Genomic DNA, 20,706 nt, shown 5'->3' with positions numbered 1-20,706 from the left:
TGGTATGACTGTGAACATACTGTATGAGATGGCTATTATTGTTGCATAAGAGGAGAATAAGTTTAGCTTCAAACCTGCATCATTCCTATCACACTGCGCACCTGCCTGTCACTGTAAGGTTAGGAGTGGGAGGGGCCTGTCTGTGACTCACCTGGAGTTCCACTCTGCTCTGTACCACACCTGGATTTCCTACCTTTGCTGTTATACTTGTGTTTCCCTTTTTGTAAGCTATCTGTCAGAAAACCCCTTTAACCAACCTGTTCTCATGTCTCTCATGTCTTAACAGTTCATGTCATACCCCAACCGCAGAACATTTGTGCTGGTTTGTACTGTGCCTCAAATCATCAGACATCACTTGTCTGGTTGATATTAACTATTTGAATGGTTTGACTTGATTGAATTGGACAAATTCCCAGACTGTATGCAGTAATCCTGACTGCGGTATAGCTGTCATAAACATCAATCATCTAATACTCAGATAAACACATTTATTTATTATTTATTTATTATTCTGCTCATGCATGATACTTCAAACAATGTGTTGATAAGGGAGTTTTCCAGTATTCAACATTAAAAAAAAGATTAAAGGCTTCTGGCATTACGACAGCCAATGGCCCCTGGTGTGAGCATTGATTGCTTTGTCTTATGATGACTGTTGGATAGATGCTTCACTTACTTAAACAAATGTATTTGTTGTACGTCGTTTTGGATAAAGGCGTCTGTTAAATGCCATAAATGTAAATGTAGGTAGGTAGAGGCTGTGTGTATGTGTGTGTATGTGTGTGTGTGTGTGTGTGTTACTTTATGTGTGATATCCCAGGCTGCACTTCAAATGGGTCACATGCCTTAGTGAGCAAACTGAGTGCAGACTTTATGATGTTCCTTACATAATCACAGGTCCTGGCTTTCAACAGACGCCTCGTACAAAGTCTCCACACCTCTTTAACACCAAACAAAGAGTACATACTACACATTCCACAACAAATCACAGTGTGTCAAAAGTGAAAATAATAGAGAGATACTTTACTGTAACCAGGGTGAATTAAAGATACATATATATATATATATATATATATATATATATATATATATATATATATAAATATATATATATAAAAGTATGCTGTATACAGCAAGTCCCCTACTAGGCCTACTGTACTCAGTTTATGTATTATGTTTCCTAAATGAAACAGGAACAGTCAGCCACTCCTTTAGTGATGCATCATTACCATGGTGATAATTATATAAACAAGTTGGTTGGAAAGTGTTGCAACACACTGCTGTGGAGTACTGTCATGCTTCTCGCTAGTACTGTCATTGTCTGTATAGAATACAGTGCATTCATGAAGGAAATTCAAAATTTCTCAATTTCATCTATGTGGGTCACTTATTGGAGTCCAGAAGCAGTTGGTGGTGAAAAACAGATCATTGTCATTATCAATGGGTCACATGTGCCTTAGTGAGAACACTGAAAGCAGCCTTTATGATTTCCTTTATGTTATCACAGGTCCTGCCATTCAGAAGACGTGGTGCCCCCTGGTGGTCTGTATAGGTAAAGTAGGGGCTATGGTGATTGAGAAACTAGACAAGACACCTATTTATTTGTACACAAAAAAAGGTCTTGACAACAAGATGTTTAGTGTCATGGCCAGATCTATAGTACCTCTTCGGGGGTTCTGCCTTCTGCTAAGATTTCATACACTATGTTATCTGAGTGTTGCCTATTCAGATTCTCAGCACAAGCTAAACAAAACGCAAACACAGTACAATATGTGCAATAATATGCTTTTACAAATGTAACAATGTCAATGCTTTATACACAGTAATCAGGGGAGGCTGGTGGAGGTAGAAATCTGAGGACAGGCTCAATGTAATGCATGGAATGGAATGAAGGAGTGTTTAATACCATTCCTTATTCCGTTCCATGCATTACAATGAACCCATCCTCCGATTTCTACCTCCACCAGCCTACCCGATAGTAATACAAAAGACTGCTCCAGAGGAAAGATACAGACTGTTCAAGCAGATGAAGAAGAAGAATATTATCCTTACTGATACGATCTCATTGGCCAAAACAGGTGGAGCCAATACAGTGCAGACGCAGGAGTTGATTGAGCAAGTTGGGTTGTGATAAACACACGCAGGTGAGAAATGTTTCAAGGTTGGTGTAATAGCTGCTTTCTCTCAATGGGTTTATATAGCAGCTTTCCAGAGATTTGTCTTCCTCCCACATTGCTCCAGGTTTGAATGCTGTCATTTCAGCACCATGGTCAGCACATACTGTGGGCAACGTTCCTTATGAGGAAAAACTGCACAAACTGTTGTTATTTTCCTTAACTGTGTACAAACAGTCTTCTATTTGTGCAAACAGATAAAGTAAATAAACAATATTTGTGATGTAGTCACATGTCAAACCGAAATATGCTACACGCCTCTTCATAGACTAAGCACATACCTGGAGTACCAGTAGCTTCTGGGTAAATATGAATGTGAATAGAAAAGAGAAAAAAAAAAACTACCATTGTGACTGCCTATGGCCCCTGGTCATAGCATAGATTACTTTTTCTTATGACGACTTATGGATAGATGATTTACTTACTTAAACAAATGTATTTGTTGTAAGTCACTTTGGATAAAGGCTTCTGCTAAATGCCATGAATGTAAATGTAGGTAGGTAGAGGCTGTGTGTGTGTGTGTGTGATAAATGTAAATGAATGTTCATACCGTCATTTATCAGTGTGGACTGAAGTGGCTGGGCTGGTATGTGATAGGGAGGGGAGGTGGTGATAAAGGTTTGCCTGCCTCCCCTGCAGAACTCCCCCTGTTCATTCTCAGCAACACATCCAACTGGTACCACAGCCTGTCCAATGGCCTTGGATCAGAGAGAGGGAGCGTGCACAAACATAGAAGGAGTACACAGACAAGAGAGAGAAGAGAGAGAGGGACAGAGTATACAGGCAAATGGAGAGAAGAGAGGGACAGAGAGAGAGAGGGAGTATACAAACAAGGGAGAGAAGAGAGAGAGAGGGGTAGGGGGGGGTGTACACAGACAAGGGAAGGAAGAGATACAGCAGTTCTCAATAGAAACAAAGTATTTGTCACTCCCCAAATTCATTCCCATAATAACCACATTACTCTTCACCACAGGCCCCAGGCAGCTGGGTGTACTACTGGGTGACTCACTGCAAGTGCATTTGAAAGTGCAAAAGGGTGTTTTATCGGGAATTAATTTTCTGTTAGAACATGGCTGGTTGTCAAGGTAACCATTTTAAGGAAGTAATTGTTCAAACCATGCAAGTACAGTACATTCCTGATTTCCCATTGTTCATCAAACATACCTTTTTGTGACATGACAACGATCAATGAGTTTGCTCTTCAGAAGTTATGTTTACACTGGTAGGCTTATTTATTAGTTACTGTACACAAACAGTAATTACACATTATTTGCCAGTCAAGTCAAAGATATCTTGGAACCCCTTTATCACTGAGATTGCTGTAATAATATTTTCCCTATAGTAACTAGAAGGCCAGACATTTTCTTCTCCAATTCAATTTAATAGCAGGTAGTCACTGCTGAACAAAAGTTTTTTTTCAAGTGGGATAAAACAACATTTGGTGAAATAATATCAAATAAATAAATGTAACAAAGCACCACAATATTGATCAAAGGCATGACTGTGTACTGTGTATATGTAAGCTACATTCAATAAAACCCCTTCCATTTCCAACACATGCAGCAAACAAAGTTATAGAAAATTCTAAATTGTCTGAATATGTAAAAATAAGACGCAGCAGGAGAAACTAAAGGAGCTAAAAAAAAATAAAAACAACCATCACATTAAAGCCATACAAGCAAGAAACCGCCACAGAGGAGGACCCTTTTCCCTTTTAAAAAACATTTGGACAATTCAGCCTCAATGGGCAGGGTCACACTGCCTTTCAACATCCTGGAAAGCACCAATAATCAAATCACGCTCAAGCCACAGTAACAAAACAGAGAAGAACTTACTCACACACCCACACCCACACACCCCCCCCCCCACACACACGCACACACGTTTAAACTATAGTGAGCACATATTCTATCACAATTGGAATGCAAAGGATGTTGCTGCTGCATTTATAGCTCAAATTTGAAAACGTAAAATTTAACACCCAAAGGAGCAGGTGCATTCAAGAGCATGAAGTGTCAAAATGCTGAGTCATCATCTACATGTCAGTGTATCCAGTGGCAGCAACCCCATGCTGCAGCACAGCTCTCCCTGGAGGGCACATGCAAAAACAACGGCCCAACCCAAAATAGCAAACAAACAAAAATACAATCTCTTGTAAGTTTAGACATAAAATGATAAAACATTTAAAAAAAGGGCTAAAGAGAGAGTTGGACATGGAAGGAAGGATAATAAAACAGTGTCATCTCTCCCCTCAGTGCTACAACGGATAGGGGGGGGGGGGAAGTTTTCACATTGTGGCAGGCAGGGCTCAGAGGGGAGAGGGAAGCCATCACTTTTTCCAAACGGTGTAGAAAACCCACCTGGAGCAGCTCATTAAGGAGTGTAAACAACAAGTGACCACATTTATGTATGAACATGCATTGTATAAACTGGACTATGATACTTGAGGTGTATTAGTTGTAAGGACCTACCCTGTGTTCTCGTATGTATCCCAATGTTGTTGATGTTTATTGACTGTCGCTATAAAAAGTCCATACATCATAAACAGCAGAATGTAAACATAATTGGAGACAATCGTTTCTTGAGGACAAATAACGATAATACATTTAAAACACATGTTGTGTGAGTTGTAGGACCCTTGTTTGGAAGGATACAGCTCCATGTAAGAGGGCACACACACCACCTCCTTGGAAAAGTCCACAGGACATGAGAGGCGTCCCAGCTGCTCCTCATACAGACTCAGGGCTTCAGTCAGGTTTGCACAGTTACCCTGAGGGCAGAAATGACAGGCCTTACTAACTGTATAACATTTCAGTTACCCTGAGGGCAGAAAAGACAGAGCTTACTTACCGTACAACAATGGCCACACAAAGGACAAAGCATCTCAAGCTCACAACAAAGACATTGAGCACGGACGTATGTAGACAGACACAGTGAAATATCACTTATCACCAGTATAAAGCACTGCAATGGAACACTCAGTAAGACACACTGGGAGAACTCTCTCACCTGTGTGAAGTACTTCCCACTGGGACGCAGTACTTTGATAGAGAGATCCAGGATAAGACGTAGAAACTCCCATGTCGAGTCTGAGACAGACAAGAGTATTATTTTTAGTTTATAAGAGTATTAATAGCATACAGTTTCAGTGCAGGGCTTCCCCAGTCAACAGTAATGTGCCTTAACCTGTTAAAGAGGTGAATGCATTCATGACATTCACCAAATCCTGTTTTTGTTTTTTTAAAAGGTGCCTCTTCACAAAGTCTTTGCATTTTGACATGTCACTTACCCTCCTCCGGTGCAGTGGAGATAGGGACCGCTGTGAGGTCATTGATGACATAATCAAACGTCTTCCCTTCCTCAACATACTTTTTAAGTACAGGAACGCAGTCTTCCACCAATACCTTGAGTGAGAGGCAGAGATTGCATGGTAAACCCATGTAGTAACATCACACCAAACATACTGCTTATACTGTTTATAATGTTTATATTTTTTATCATTTCTATTTTATTTTAAAACTTATTGTTGCACTACTCTCTGTGGCACTGTCACTTTTGCATTTCACTGTATACTTGAATGCACGTGACAGTGGAGTAGTGGTAGGAAAATGAAGACCCAGAAACAAATACATTTCTATCATATTGTTGTAAGTTTTAGAAATCTAACATTGACCCCCATCCCAACTTTGGAAGAAACGTAATGGAAGATTCTCCCCTTGACGCCGGAACGCATCCTAACCATTCTCTCTCGTCCTCACCCTTACCTGGTAACAGTCTCCCTTCAGGTTGTCCAGGACACTACCACAAGTCTTTCTCATGTGCGTCCTACATCCATCGATCACCATTTGGTCAATGTAAACATTCGTCAAGGCTACAAATTAGACAGGACAGAGTACAAACCAAGTGGATTACAAAAGAACAAAGAAGCCCAGACCAGCCAATCAAGTCTGGGGTGAAAACATGTCTTGGGGGGGTGTAGATAAACTAGCATTGAGAGGTGAATGTACAAACATCTGGAGGACTAGTTCATTGGTCAGAGAGAAGTGGGAGAGGCAGAGCCTGATATTTAAAGGATATCTCCACCATGGTGATCATCTTTGGCTTGAGTTTGACGGCTTCAGCGAGGATCCCTCCGTCACCACCTCCTAAGATTAGCACCTCTTTTCCAGAGTAATTCTCTCGCCCACCACCCATGATGGAGTGGGTATAGGGAAGGTCACTGTCCGCCAGGTCTACCATATAATCACGTTACACATTTAGACATGTAAACCACATGTCGTGATGACCATGGAAATGTTACTAATTCAAATGGCAAAATTCAGGTAAAGACAATGAATACTAGATTAAGAATCAAAGCAGATTAACAATATTGGTCTCAATGACTAAAATAAATATAACATGGACAGCAGGTGTAGGTGTTAAAAGTCATAAAACATGACATGCTGAATTTAGCTGTTTTTGCTAAATATCCTTTGGTCCAAATAATACATATGTTGTGCTGTACTTACTAACGTCCCCATTGAGGATCAGGATATTGCCAAATTGCAGTGAGTGCAATATCTTTATGTTCTGGTACGAAGAGTCCTCATCATAGACAACACGATCTATGTCATACTCCACCAGTCTGCCATCAGCTGTGGGCCAGTATCGATCAACAGCTGCACCTCGTGTTAAAGCTGGAAGCCTTAGGAAGAGGGTGAGGGAGGGGGAGGGGGGACATCATATGCAGTATTCATGATGGCATCATCTAGGCTTGGACAGGTAGCTCAAGAATAATGATTCACACTACAGCCTATGTACCTCTCCACCTTCACAAAACATACAGTGCCTATAGAAAGTCATCATACCCCTTTGAAATAGTTACTATATTTGTTGTACAGCCTGAAATCGAAACCCATTAAAAAAAAACTTTTTCCAGCTTTATGTACAAATTTAGCCATACAACATGAAACTAATGAAAAAAAAGGCAACAGTTCTGAAAATTTATAAAAAATGAAAAACAAGAATAACAGGATTGGAAAAGTCATCAGTCCCCTGATTTAATACTTTGTAGAGCCACCTTTTGCTGCAATTACAGCCATCAATCTGTTTGGATATGTCTCTACTAGCTTTGCACACCTAGATTGGAGAATATTTGCCCATTCTTCCTTGCAGAATTGTTCGAGTCAAATTCCGTGGTGAGCGGCGATGGACTGCTCTCTTCAAGTCCATCCACAGGTTTTTTATCGGATTCTAAGGGGCTGATCACTTAACCAAACCAGGTATTTCACTAATTAATTTTTAATAATTGTCCACATTATTATTATTTTTTTTTTAATTATTTTCACTTTGATGAGGGTTATAATGTGTACATACAGCTCAAAAAAGTTAGATTAGATTTATTTTAATTTCCAGGGTGTAATGTGACAAAAGGTAAAGATTTCACAGGGTATGATGACTTTCTATAGGCACTGTATGGTGCTCATTTAGCCCGTCCTCCGATTTCTACCTCCACCAGCCTCCACTGGTTTGAACATCCACCACTAGAGCCTTACCTCTTTATCCTCTTAATATTGCCATGTAGGAGACTCTTCAGCCTCTTTTCCAGTGCATTCAAAAGCTGAGAGAGGACAGAGGAGTTGATTCATTCTTTGTCATATGGCTACATAAATAATTGAGAATGTAATTGTTCTGAGTAAAGAATAGTCTTAAGACATGTGGACCACATCTAATGCATTAATGAGTACCTCACTCACCCCTGTGCAATACACACGTGTCTTAGTTAGCCCCTCAGAGAGAAATAGCTTACAGATTGTTCTTAGAATTGTAATTATTGTGTTTTGTATGGATGCAAAGACAATTGTGTTTCTCTGATCACCTACATTGTCTACTTGTGCGATGTTATCCCCTTCACAACACTGCAGATCAAGGGTGACCAGACCGTGGGAGTGCACACGCAGAATAACAAACCTACAAAGAGAGAAAGACGTGGAGAAACAGACGCAAGTTTAATTGTGGAGATAAAATAATAATGACATAATGACATAATGTAACATTGAATCTATAAATAGCAGAGCACAGTGGTTGACATCACATTCAGATTCAATTCAAGATTCAAAGTGTTTATTATCATATGCCCAGTAGAAAACATGTTTCCCTGTACAACGAAATTCTTGCTTTGCTGTCCGCAGAATGCCAACCAATGTAAAATATACAATACTAAAGAATATACAATATACTAAACAAAATGTACAAGACAGCAAAATGTAAGGCATAAAATAAAATAGCAGCAATAATAATAATAAAACAGTGCAAATGTAGCAGTGCAATTATGCATGTGCAAACTGGAAAATTCAGTTATTTGAGGTAGTAAAGTTATATTAATCTCCTATGGGTTGTTTAGGAGCCTGATGGCAGTGGGAAAGAAGGAGTTCTTCAGTCTGGTGGTCCTGCATTTAACACTTCTGTACCTCCGGCCTGAGGGCAGAAGTGTGAACAGTCCGTGCTGGGGGTGGGTGGGGTCCTTGAGGATGGAGGCGGCTCTCCTGTGGACTCTGCGGTGGTAGATGCTCTGCAGAGAGGGCAGTGGAGTCCTGGTGATTTTCTCAGCGGTCTTCACCACTCTCTGCAGGCGTCTGCGGTCCATAGCAGTAGTGCTGCCGTACCACACAGTGATACAGCTAGTTAGGATGCTCTCAACAATGCAGCTGTAGAAGTTGCTGAGGATCTTGGGCGACATGCCAAACTTCCTCAGCCTCCTCAGAAAGTACAGCCGCTGTTGGGCCTTCTTAACCAGCTGAGTGGTGTTAAGTGTCCAGGTGAGGTCCTCGCTGATGTGGACGCCCAGGTATTTGAAACTGCTCACCCTCTCTACTTCAAGTTCCCGGATGTACAGTGGCCGATGAGGTCCTCTCTTCTTCCTCATGTCCACTATCATCTCCTTTGTCTTGTCCGTATTGAGGGTGAGGTTGTTGTCCTCGCACCATGTTACCAGACTGGCCACCTCCCTCCTGTAAGCCGCTTCGTCCCCGCCAGTGATGCATCCTATCACTGCGGTGTCGTCTGCAAACTTTAGGATGATGCTGTCCTTGTGGGAGGCGACACAGTCGTGGGTGAACAGGGTGTAGAGGATGGGGCTGAGGACGCATCCCTGTGGAGTGCCAACATTTGTAATAATGCTGGCTGAAGTCCTATTACCAATCCTGACAGACTGGGGCCTGCCAGTCAAAAAGTCTAGGAGCCAGTCACAGAGGTTGGGGTGCAGGCCAAGTGTGGACATTTTGTGGATGAGTCTGTGGGGGATGACCGTATTAAAAGCGGAGCTGTAGTCTACAAAGAGCGTCCTGATGTAGGAGTCTTTGTTTTCCAGGTAGGAGAGGGAATAGTGGAGGACAGCAGCGATGGCGTCTGAGGTGGACCTGTTGGGCCGGTAGGCATACTGCAGGGGGTCTAGGGTGTCCGGCATGCTGCTCTTAATGTGTGCCAGTACCACTCTCTCAAAACACTTCATGATGATTGGAGTGAGTGCTACTGGCCTGTAATCATTCAGGCAGGCAGGTTGGCTCTTCTTGGGAAGGGGGACGATGGTTGTGGTCTTGAAGCAGGAGGGGACAGTGCTGTGACTGAGGGAAAGGTTGAAGATGGAGGTGAGAACATCAGCCAGCTCGTTGGCACATGCTCTGAGAGCCCGCCAAGGGATGTTGTCTGGTCCTGTTTGACCTTCCTCAGGGCTTTGTTTATCACATCCGAAGGAGGCAAGTTGTGGCTTCCCATACAGAAGGGTGTGACATGCCAAACTAACCTGTCTGGCGACTTAGTGGCAGTTGAAATCGGAGCATTAACCCAAAAGTATCTGTGGCGATGCCGAGGCCATATTCATGTCGGCTTAGTCCAACACAATGCCCTACCAGCTGTGTTTACCACTCACCACACACAAAACAGGAAGCGCCAAAGCCCTTAGACCAGATACACAAAGCCACTAAAGGGCCAGCCGCTCATCTGAACACAAGCTATTGTTGAACTGATGATACACTTAACTGGCCAATCAATGGTCTTCCTAAAAGGGTGTCTGCCCACAGCACACCTGGTGTTTTCCAGGGGGCGCTTGGGTACTGTTTGAAATACCAAATTCCTTACAAAACTTCAATATTTCAAAAAATCCAAAACATTCTTTGCACACAGCCCTACACTGTTTTGAACATCTATGTTTAAAAGATAAACTGCTATATAAACATGTTTTGTTAACCAAAACATACTGAATCATGATCAGTAAAAAAAAAGTTGCTTGATCATTACCCTAAAACAGGTCTGTGTGTTGATCGTTGGGTGCAATGCAAATAATGATAATAAATACAATGACAACGGTTCCGGGTTCCTACCTGCCATTCTTGCCGATGAACGTAGCAAGGTATCCATGTCCCTCAGTGTCATGGACAGTCTCTGTCATTTCCTGCTCTTGAAATATGGATTGCAGCCCACGCACAGTCGAAGGACAATCAGCTGAATAGAAAAGAGGGGGAAATAGGGTGAGAACACAGTAATGACACCAACCCCCCACTCTAATGACCTTTGCCTTGTTTAGGCTTAAACATCCTACTCCAGAGGGAATCACCAATAATGGTTCATCCTGCCAGAGGGCAGCCCTAGCCTAATTTCCTGCCACAGTCTGTATTGAAGGGTGTAGTAGGCCACCACCACTTTAACAAAGCGCAGAAATGTTTGTGCTACACAGCTCTTAGAATCTGATCACCAGAGCGGGGATTAACCTTAGCAGCTTCTTCTGTCCGTACTCAACAGGGTTTATCAGGATGAGTTCAGCAAGAGCGTGCAAATGAAAGAAATGACCCACACCACTTATACTGGAACCTACAGACAGGTGTATACTTCTGATGTCAAATCTGTGATCAGATCTAGCCTAGATCTGATGACCCTTGATCTGATCAAAGAACCACATTTGAAGACCAAATCTTAACAAGGTTGCCTTGATGTCAATGGGCCAACCATTTGCAAACTGCCACCATTGACGTCTAGCGAGGTGGCTAGAGAGTCATTATCTACACACAAACACTCATCAGTTTACTACAGCTGTCCTTCATGTCTTGGTTGTGCATCATAACAGACACACCAGACCGTTGGCTGAAAATGCTGAGCAGAAATGCTACAAAAAATAAATGGCAGTATTTTAAACCAGCTTATTCTGCTTAAGGCTTTACTAGCTATAATTGGCTAATGTTTTGTGTGTCATCATCATTACATATGAATTAACCCAAACATATTTAGGTTCATCTCATTCAAAATCCGAGGCTCTGAACTGGCTATATGATTTAACTCATTTAGACTATCATAGACACGGTTAACACTACTGCCCCGTATAGTCGCAGCTTGACTGTCTGTCAATTCAGACGTATTTGCTGCCTAGCTACAGCAGCTAGCTCTGTGCGACGCAAACAGATCCCTTTGCTAACTTGGCTAGCTTGTTAGCAACGGCACGGAAGGTCATATAGCTACTCTCTTGATTGTCAAGTTGGCTGTCCACTGTTCATATGACATGATTATTCTCGCAAGCAGTTACCCTGTTACCAGTTACCTCCCTCAACTGAGCATGCATTTACTAACTGTCTAGGACAAACCGTTATTCTGTGCAATGACAGTAGTGCGTACTGACAACGATGCGGCCCATTTCTGTTCTGCTGCAGGGCACGAGCTGCAATCGTGCACCCCGTGTCTCGTTTACCTGGCGCGGAGAGGTTGAAGTCGAGGGTGTAGTGTCGCAATGCCATGACTGGGTACAGCCGTAAGCCATGCCTGGAATAGGCAGCCGGAGTGAAAACGGAGTCCGTCTGCAGAGACAGAGGGAGAAACTCTGGAGTTGGATTCGCACAGTCTGCTGCTTGAGTAGAGTGGGAGGGAGACAGTGGACCCGGGCACGTAGGGGGAGGGTCCGAACTCGATGACGTAGCTACCTCGTGCGCGCACTTCACTGCAGATTCAATCGTAGGGTGGGAACATTCACAAATCAAAAGATTGGCCTATCAGACTTAATTCTCCCCGTCTGCGTGCTTCACAGGCGGAAGTCCTGCCCAAGTAGTCTGAATGCGCCACCAAACTTTGTTTTAAATAATATGTGGCCCAAATTCACATAATGCTTTACCCAACTTCAGGCTTTCACTGGAGTTGCAAAACATGTAATCGATCAAATCCAGCAGGTTATTCAGTGCGGTGTTGTGTATGTCTATGGCTTTTTGAAAGTCAGTTAGGCTGTGTATACATTATATTAGAAGCAGTTGGAGGCAATATGCAACGATGTGTGGCCAGCAGTTCTAAAAGTGAATATTACAGTTAGTTTAATTGAACTTAATCATTGTTATTATTAAAGCTGAGCAAGGTGAATGCACGCAAGGCTGCTGGCCCTGACGGCATCCCTGGCTGTGTGCTCAGGGCATACGCTTAGCAGCTGGCTGAGGTCTTCACTGATATTTTTAACCTGTCACTGGCCCAGGCAGTTGTACCCACGTGCCTCAAGTCAGCAACTATTGTACCGGTGCCGAAGCATTCTGCTGCAGCGGGCCTGAATGACTTCCGCCCCGTTGCACTCACCCCCATCATCATGAAGTGCTTTGAGAGGTTGGTCCTGGCTCACCTTAAAGACCACCTGCCCCCCAGACTGGATCCCCACCAGTTTGCCTACCACCCGAACTGGTCAACGGAGGATGCCATCTCCACGGCACTACACTCCGCCCTGACCCACCTGGATAACAACTATGCAAGGATGCCGTCCATCATCAAGTTTGCAGACAGCACCACGGTGGTAGGCCTGATCAGTAACAACGATGAGTCGGCCTAGAGGGAGGAGGTCCAGCACCTGGCAGTGTGGTGTGCCGACAACAACTTGCTCCTCAACACCAAGAAGACCAAGGAGCTCATTGTGGACTACAAGAAAGCTGGGGGCTGCAGACACACCCCCATCTACATAAATGGGATGGAGGTGGAGCGTGTCTCCAGCTTCAAGTTTCTGGGTGTCCACATCTCCGAGGACCTCTCCTGGACCCTCAACTCCTCCACCCTGGTCAAAAAGGCGCAGCAGCGTCTATACTTCCTGAGGAGACTGAAGAAAGCCCACCTGTCTCCTAGGATCTTGGTCAACTTCTATCGGTGCACCATCAAGAGCATTCTGATGAACTGCATCACAGTGTGGTATGGCAACTGCTCTGTCTCTGACCAGAAAGCCCTGCAACGGGTGGTGAAAATTGCCCAGTACATCACCGGTGCCCAACTCCCTGCCATCGAGGTCCTCCAGTGCGGGCGGTGTCTGCGGAGGGCGCAAGGCATCAGTAGGGACACCTCTCACCCCAGCCACGGACTGTTTGCCCTCCTCCCATCTGGGAGGTGGTACAGGAGTCTCCGTTCCAGCACCAGGAGGCTCAGGAACAGCTTCTTCCCTGCAGCTGTTACTCTGCTGAACTGCTGAAATCCCAGCAGTGGCCCAGCCACACACCCCCCCTCCTAACCCTAACCCCCCAACAAGAGGAACATTGACTCCCAGTATCAGTGTACCCTCCCCTATACCTCTACTAGCACACTCAGGATTCCAATTTAGCTTTTGCACTACTGCTTGTTTGTACATAGCATATTTATTATATTGGTCTGTAATTATACATCTTACATATATGTAACATACCTCAAGACCTATTGCCATTGTCCAACTGTACATATCATATTGATATTCATCTCATGTATATTCACTTATTATATTCATTTATTTATACTCACTGTAATACCTTATACTGTAATAACATGCTGTCAGGCTACAGGCGGAAGATGTAGGACAGTCTGCAGGAAAACAACACAAGAGATATGTGGAGCAGCATGCGAGGAGATCTGGACAGGGCCAACGAGTCAAACTAGTTCTTTAAGAGGTTTGACTCGGTGGCTCATTGTCTCCCTCCCCCCAGCTCCACCAATGACTCTCCACTGCATCCTTCTTCTCCTTCTCCTCCGGCCCTGCTCAGCTACCGGACCAATAATATCATTAAATCATACTGGATTGTTGTTACTGTATATAATGTTTCAGATGTCTATTTTATTTTATTATTCTATTGTCACTTTATTTTGTTGTTTGGTTGTTTGTGATGTGAGCTGCTGTAACGCCTTAATTTCCCCTAGGGGATCAATAAATATCTTTCATAAGATGGCAGAGTGCATACGCCAATTGCATTCAACTCTACAGTGTAATATTTTCCTCCCTTCTCTGAAATGTCTGGTTTGGATTTGCATGTATGCAAGTACAATGAGACTAGGTTGCTTTATGTACCCCATATGTAGGCTACTGTTCACCTATTCATGTTCATTAATAGCCATTTTTACGGCAAGCCAAAGCCAATAAGCATATTTGTTATCAATTCTAATAATTGAACCATGCACTCAGTTCATTACTGAGGGTTAGGGTTAGGGTTATCTATTTATTTATTTACTTAACCTACTTATATTTTCCCTGGTCTTCTTTGTGAATCTTCTTTCTTTGTTTTTGAAAAATGAAAGACTGATGGAAAATACAATACACTGTATCCTGATGTCCTCCACCACTCCCATAGCCGAGCTAAAGCACGACTTTAAGACCGTAGTTGGCTGGAAATATAATATTTTTAAAGCAAGTGTGGTTTGTGGAGGGCAGTTTGGGTGGAGAGGTATGCAGTGTGCATGGGTGGCAGTTACAGATCTCGCCTCGGGCTCTAAAAAGGTTAGGGCCGGTTTTGACAAGTAGGCTATGTGAGAACTAATCGATGCGCCTGCATTGCGCAACGCTTCCAGCTTGATTATAGGCTGCTAACATAGTTTGTTATGGGCTGCTAACATGTTTGTTTCAACTTGTAGCTCCCAGTTGGTCGTCATAACTCTGACATGAATGCATTCGAGTACTTTTGTAGTAATGATACTTCGTTTGCAAATCATAATGAATGTTAACAAACTCCAAACATACATTATACATACACATGTGATGTCATGGTTAACAATTAAATATGTTGAAATTGTACATTACGGTGAATTCTACATGAAGTTTACATTTTGACCATTTACGGTCGAAATCAGGTATGATGTCCTCCACCACTCCCATAGCCAAGCTAAAGCATGACTTTAAGGCCGTAGTTGGCTGGAAATATCATATTTTTTACTAAGTAATACAATTAAATGTTTGTTCTAAAGCAAGTGTGGTTTGTGGAGGGCAGTTTGGGTGGAGAGGTATGCAGTGTGCATGGGAGGCAGTTACAGACCTCGCCTCGGGCTCTAAAAAGGTTAGGGCCGGTTTTGACAAGTAGGCTATGTGAGAACTAATCGATGCGCATGCATTGCGCAACGCTTCCAGCTTGATTATAGGCTGCTAACATAGTTTGTTATGGGCTGCTAACATGTTTGTTTGGTTGTCGGGAACTTGTAGCTCCCAGTTGGTCGTCATAACTCTGACATGAATGCATTCGAGTACTTTTGGAGTGTGAACAACTCTTCAACCAATGATATTTTGTTTGCAAATCATAATGATAATCATAATCACGGCGATCATTGAGTCCATCCTCAGTTCATCAATCACTGTCTGGTTCGCTGCCTCCACTGCCAAGGACAAAGGCAGATTGCAGTGGATCATTCGGTCAGCCGAGAAGGTCATCGGCTGCAACCTGCCATCTCTCCTGGACCTGTTCCACTCCAGGACCAGTAAGAGAGCAGGAAAGATCATCGCTGATCCTTCCCATCCTGGTCACAACCTCTTCCAGAGACTTCCATCCGGCAAAAGGTTCTGGTCAATCAAGACTAAAACCTTGCACCACCTGAACAGTTTCTTCCCCATGGCAGTGGGGCTCACAACCAAGCCCCCTGCCTCTCTCTGACCCCCCCCCACCCTGTCACACAAACAATGCACTGACAGTGTAATTTATAATTATTTAACATTATTCTAATTTATAATGTACATGCCCCACAACCATTTCACAGCCTCTAGCCTCATTGCCATTTAGTCTCACACAGCCTACAAGATGTTTTGTTCTGCTGCTCTTTTTTGTAAATTTGGTATTGCTATTTTGTGAATACTTTGCTATTTTGTAAATTACTTGTCAATATTTGCTATTTGTTTTTTATGTTCACCAACCTCACCATGTCAATTTCCTGTATGTGCAATCTGATTCTGATTCTGATGAATGTCAACCAACTCCAAACATACATTATAGGTACACGTGTGATGTAATGTTTAACAATTAAATATGTTGAAACGAGACGAGAATGTAAGGTAACAGTGGATACAACACAACTCGTAAACTCGGGTATTATTACACGTCCGAGTTTCCCACTTGCAACTCCGACTTGGAGGGTCGTTCTAGTGGTTATTTATTAAATACATAATAATGTATTTCCTAAAGTTGCTGAACGCACCATTAATTAGAGTGAGAAGGGAAAAGGCCAGCGCTCGCTGTGCCACATTGGTCTAGCTGAGCGCTGCACACAATGGTCTAGCTAAAATTAGGCTACCGCTTCCATCCCTCTCTCTGAGAAAGAAAATGGATATAAAAAAGAATGACCGCGGCCTAGCTCAAAGCCACACAGGCGACACACTATTAGAGGGTGATCTTTAGTATAAAACTCGTACCAGGGCGTTGCAGTCATAGAACTGCAGTCAATCATAACCTAGCTTTATCCCACATTATCTGATGAAAGCTTATATGACGTATAAGGATGACTGTGCAGATTGTGAAAGTAACCAATAAGGCACTGCGATATTCAGTTCACTTGCAATCAGGCTATAGAAGCATTGTCCGAGTCATTTTACCCCAAAGTAAAAACGGGAGAATGTCAAAGAAAGTAGCAGTGGTTACCGGCGCCAATAAAGGCATAGGGCTTGCAATTGTGAGGGAGCTTTGCAAGGCACGATTTGCCGGAGATGTTATTCTTACTGCTCGAAATGAGAAACTTGGAAATGAGGCGGTGGCAATGCTGAAGTCAGAGGGATTTGATGTCACTTACCACCACCTTGATATCTGTGACGATGGCAGCGCAAAGAAACTAAGTAGCTTTCTGCAGAAGACTTACGGAGGACTGGATGTGCTTGTTAACAACGCGGGAATTGCTTTTAAAAGTTCCGTGTGGTATTGAATCATTTTTGCGTCACTCATTGTATCGTTACTAATGTTGTATCGTTACTAATTCCACTTGAACTCAGTCAAATCAGTGTTTTCTCAGTTTGATTATTCTGTTTTATTCCCATGCACATGTCTGAACGACACAATAATCCTGTTCCGGAACACTCACCTCCTAGAGTGCCAAGTGTTTTTTTGTGGTATTTACCTAGCAACAAGACTTTGATTGGCTACAAAATGAAGCATCATCATTTATGCATTTTTGGTGAATAAAGTCACCCTTGGCACTGTAGAATGTTGAAAATTTGGGCGACTTTATTCACACTCGGCACTAAATGAGTTAAGGTTTAATTACCTTTGGTACAAGGTACAGTCATAAAGTGGTTCATCTGACTGCATGTGCTGACCTTCTGTGCCCCTCCTTGTCTTTTATGAATTCTCTCTCTCCCCCTCCCTCCCCCATGCTCTCTGTTCTTGTAGGGGTCAATAATTAATCTAATATTTAATCTCTTTCCTAGATAATGCAACAGAACCGTTTGGGGAACAGGCTGAGGTGACTATGCGTACCAACTTTTGGGGGACACTTTGGGTGTCCCATGCTCTCTTGCCCCTCCTGAGACCAAATGCCAGAGTGGTCAATGTGTCCAGCTTTGTTAGCAAGCGGTCTCTTGATCAGTGCAGCCCTCAACTACAGGCCAAGTATGACAGTCATATTATATTCAAAACCCCATTCATCCAACAGCAAACATCCTTTAATGAGCTGTTGTATGAACACACAGTAAACCTTTATAAAGAACATTATTTTGGACAGCAAAATTGTTGAGTGTACAAATGTAAATACTGCATATGCAATTATACAATAAGCACATAATGCTCACAGTTCTTAGACTTTATTAATTCGTAAAACCCTTACATTTTTTGCCTGTTTTGTCTTTAGGTTCAAGGATCCTGAGCTCTCTGAGGAGGAGCTGTGCTCACTCATGGGGGAGTTTGTTATTGCAGCTCAGCAGGGAAACCATCAGGCCCAGGGCTGGCCGAACAGTGCCTACGGCACAACAAAGGTACTGTTCCCACACCACTATTAGAAAGAAAACTGTGAATGGTAGATTCAGCCATGTGGAAAAATGTATTCAAAGTATTTCATTGATCAAACTTACAGCAGTGCATATCATTTCAAGCACAGAATTTATTTTTCTTGAAAGAACAGAATCATATTACAGTGTTTCTGTGCTTCATATAGAGTGTTTCTGAAATGTCATACGTTTATGAGAAAACAGCATCATACAGCCATGTTCATCTCTTTTATTCAGATTGGAGTGACTGTGCTGTCAAGGATTCAGGCTCGTGTTCTGACTCAGACGGGGGCAGCTGATGGAATCCTGCTCAATGCCTGCTGCCCTGGCTGGGTCCGCACGGACATGGCAGGCGACAAGGCCCCCAAGAGCCCTGAGGAAGGAGCACAGACTCCTGCCTACCTGGCACTTCTTCCTGAAGGTGCCAAGGAGCCACATGGACAGCTGGTGTGGGACAAGACCGTTCAGGAGTGGTAGAGAGGAGGCAGTAAATGAATTCCATCAATTGCCTAAGCTTGTGGGATATCTGTGAGTGATTTACTGGGGCCTTTTAGACACATAAAAAAAATGTTCACCATGAATGTTTCACCATGAATTTGTTTATGGGACTAAGCCTCTAGGGGGCATCAAAGGCCAATCAGTGACAACATATTCTTCTCAGCCAATGAGACTTGTTATAATTTAAGACTTGCTTTTAACATGTTGAAATGGGGAGTAACTTTTCATGTTGCATCATGGTGAAATAAACATGTTTGTGTGCCATATGTTCACACCTGAAGATGAGATGAGGATGTTTCATTCAAACTCTTTGCTGAATTCCAAATCAACTTCTAGCCCCCCCTTGACATTCCTGTAGATATGAGGGGAGTGTTTAAAAAAGTAGTGATATGAGATTATTGGCAAATGCATGCAACCATGAAATGTTTCTTCTGTTCACATTTTCACTTAATCATTTTTCAAAACAAATTTGTCCCACTGAGGAAGTGGCAGTTTGACTGCCATGGATGAATGGAGGGAATTCATTCAAGAAAGGAAAACATGCTAATAACTTGGGCACAGGTGTCTCCAAGCACAAAGGCTCTCACATGCATTCAACCTTGACAGAAGACCAATGGAGCAGCTTGATAAGATATACAGTGCCCTGCGGAAGTAATGGGACAGGAATGCATTTTTTGTTCTTTTGGCTCTACACTCCAGCATTTTTATGCATAGTCCCATTTCAGGGTACCCAAAAGTAATGGGAAAATTTACTTGACAGGTGTTTCTGGTAAGTCAGGTTTGTTCTGTCACACGTGAATGTGTCAGAGACTGCCATCCGCAAAAAACATCACCAGCCTACAACTACAGAGGCTTCACTGCAAGGTGCAAACCACTAGTTATTCTAAAAAAGGACGGTCACTTACAGTTTGCTGAAAAAGGCCTTGTGGACAGATAAGATGAATATTATCATGGACCAGAGTGATTGCAAGTAGAAGGTTGGGGGGGAAAAAAGGATCTGCCCAAGATGTACAGGATACTACGTCATCTGTGGAACATGGTGGAGGGGGTGTTAATGTCAAAGAATGTATAGCTGCCACTAGAACTGGCTAATTTGTCTTAATTGATGATGTAACTGCTGACTGAAGCAGCAGAATGTATTCTGAAGTATACAGAAATAACCTGTCTGCTCAAATACAAACAAAGGCCTCCAAATTAATTGGATGGCGCATCATTATGCAGAAACATACTGCCATAGCAACTAGAGAGTTTTTCAGGGCCAATAAATATTAATAATATATAAAATATTAATAAGTTCTTGACTGGTCAAGTAAATCTTCAGATTTAAATCCAATTTCATATGCATTTCATTTCCTGATAATATTTTAGGCAAAAATACCTCAAAACAAACAACTGAAGATGGCCGCAGTAAAGGCCTGGCAGAGCATCACCTGAGAAGACACCCAGCGTCTGGTGTCGCAGACTTCAGGCAGTTATTGCATGCAAAGGATTGTCAACCAAGTACTAAACATGAGTGCTTAATTTGGATATTTGATAAATCTGTCCCATCACTTTTGGGTACCCTGAAACAGGGGGACTATGCATAAAAATTAATTTCTGAATGGTGAAACCAAAATACAAATACTATCAAATAAAAGCTGATAATCTACAACGAGTATTATTACCTCTACTTTAACCTCATAGTAATTGTTTAATTTCAAATCCAAACTTTTGGAGTGTAGAGAAAAAAGAAGAAAACATGCTTCATTATCCCTTTACTTACGCAGGGCACTGTATTTCTTTTTATAAATTATAGTGATATATTTACAATTCAAGTCACAATTAAGTCAACGGTTGGCCTAATATATATGTACACTCATCTTTTTT

General features: G+C 42.6%; 2 protein-coding genes across 2 annotated transcripts; one reads left to right on the top strand and one right to left on the bottom strand.

The window, feature by feature from the left end:
• Positions 1–3,621: 3,621 nt before the first annotated feature.
• Positions 3,622–12,034, bottom strand: sms (spermine synthase). The gene is made up of 11 exons (XM_083665125.1): positions 11,887–12,034; positions 10,532–10,652; positions 8,036–8,123; positions 7,709–7,773; positions 6,683–6,858; positions 6,252–6,406; positions 5,939–6,028; positions 5,464–5,578; positions 5,184–5,263; positions 4,829–4,944; positions 3,622–4,534 (listed from the first exon to the last, which is right to left on the bottom strand). Exons 1-11 carry the CDS (start codon positions 11,930–11,932, stop codon positions 4,504–4,506), a joined length of 1,083 nt encoding a protein of 360 aa, XP_083521251.1. The 5' UTR covers positions 11,933–12,034; the 3' UTR covers positions 3,622–4,503.
• A 4,874-nt stretch (positions 12,035–16,908) lies between these two features.
• cbr1l (carbonyl reductase 1-like) lies at positions 16,909–19,125 on the top strand. The gene is made up of 4 exons (XM_083685272.1): positions 16,909–17,268; positions 17,788–17,968; positions 18,207–18,330; positions 18,580–19,125. Exons 1-4 carry the CDS (start codon positions 16,983–16,985, stop codon positions 18,817–18,819), a joined length of 831 nt encoding a protein of 276 aa, XP_083541398.1. The 5' UTR covers positions 16,909–16,982; the 3' UTR covers positions 18,820–19,125.
• The last annotated feature ends 1,581 nt before the right edge of the window (positions 19,126–20,706 follow it).

Source organism: Argentina silus, assembly GCF_951799395.1.
Source record: "Argentina silus genome assembly, chromosome: 2".
Lineage (NCBI taxonomy): Eukaryota > Metazoa > Chordata > Actinopteri > Argentiniformes > Argentinidae > Argentina > Argentina silus.
The sequence above is the reverse complement of the archived record's forward strand: the minus strand, read 5'-3'. Positions and strand labels throughout refer to the sequence as shown.

Excerpts from the sequence above, each read along its gene's own strand:
- sms (XM_083665125.1), bottom strand. The coding sequence starts at position 11,932 with ATGGCATTGCGACACTACACCCTCGACTTCAACCTCTCCGCGCCAG. Across the intron at positions 7,774-8,035 it reads ACATCGCACAAGTAGACAAT|CTTTTGAATGCACTGGAAAA; the intron begins GTAGGTGATCAG and ends GTCCTCTCTCAG. Across the intron at positions 6,029-6,251 it reads AGATGATCACCATGGTGGAG|ATTGACCAAATGGTGATCGA; the intron begins ATATCCTTTAAA and ends ACGAATGTTTAC.
- cbr1l (XM_083685272.1), top strand. The coding sequence starts at position 16,983 with ATGTCAAAGAAAGTAGCAGTGGTTACCGGCGCCAATAAAGGCATAGGG. Across the intron at positions 17,969-18,206 it reads AGCCCTCAACTACAGGCCAA|GTTCAAGGATCCTGAGCTCT; the intron begins GTATGACAGTCA and ends TTTTGTCTTTAG. Across the intron at positions 18,331-18,579 it reads GTGCCTACGGCACAACAAAG|ATTGGAGTGACTGTGCTGTC; the intron begins GTACTGTTCCCA and ends TCTTTTATTCAG.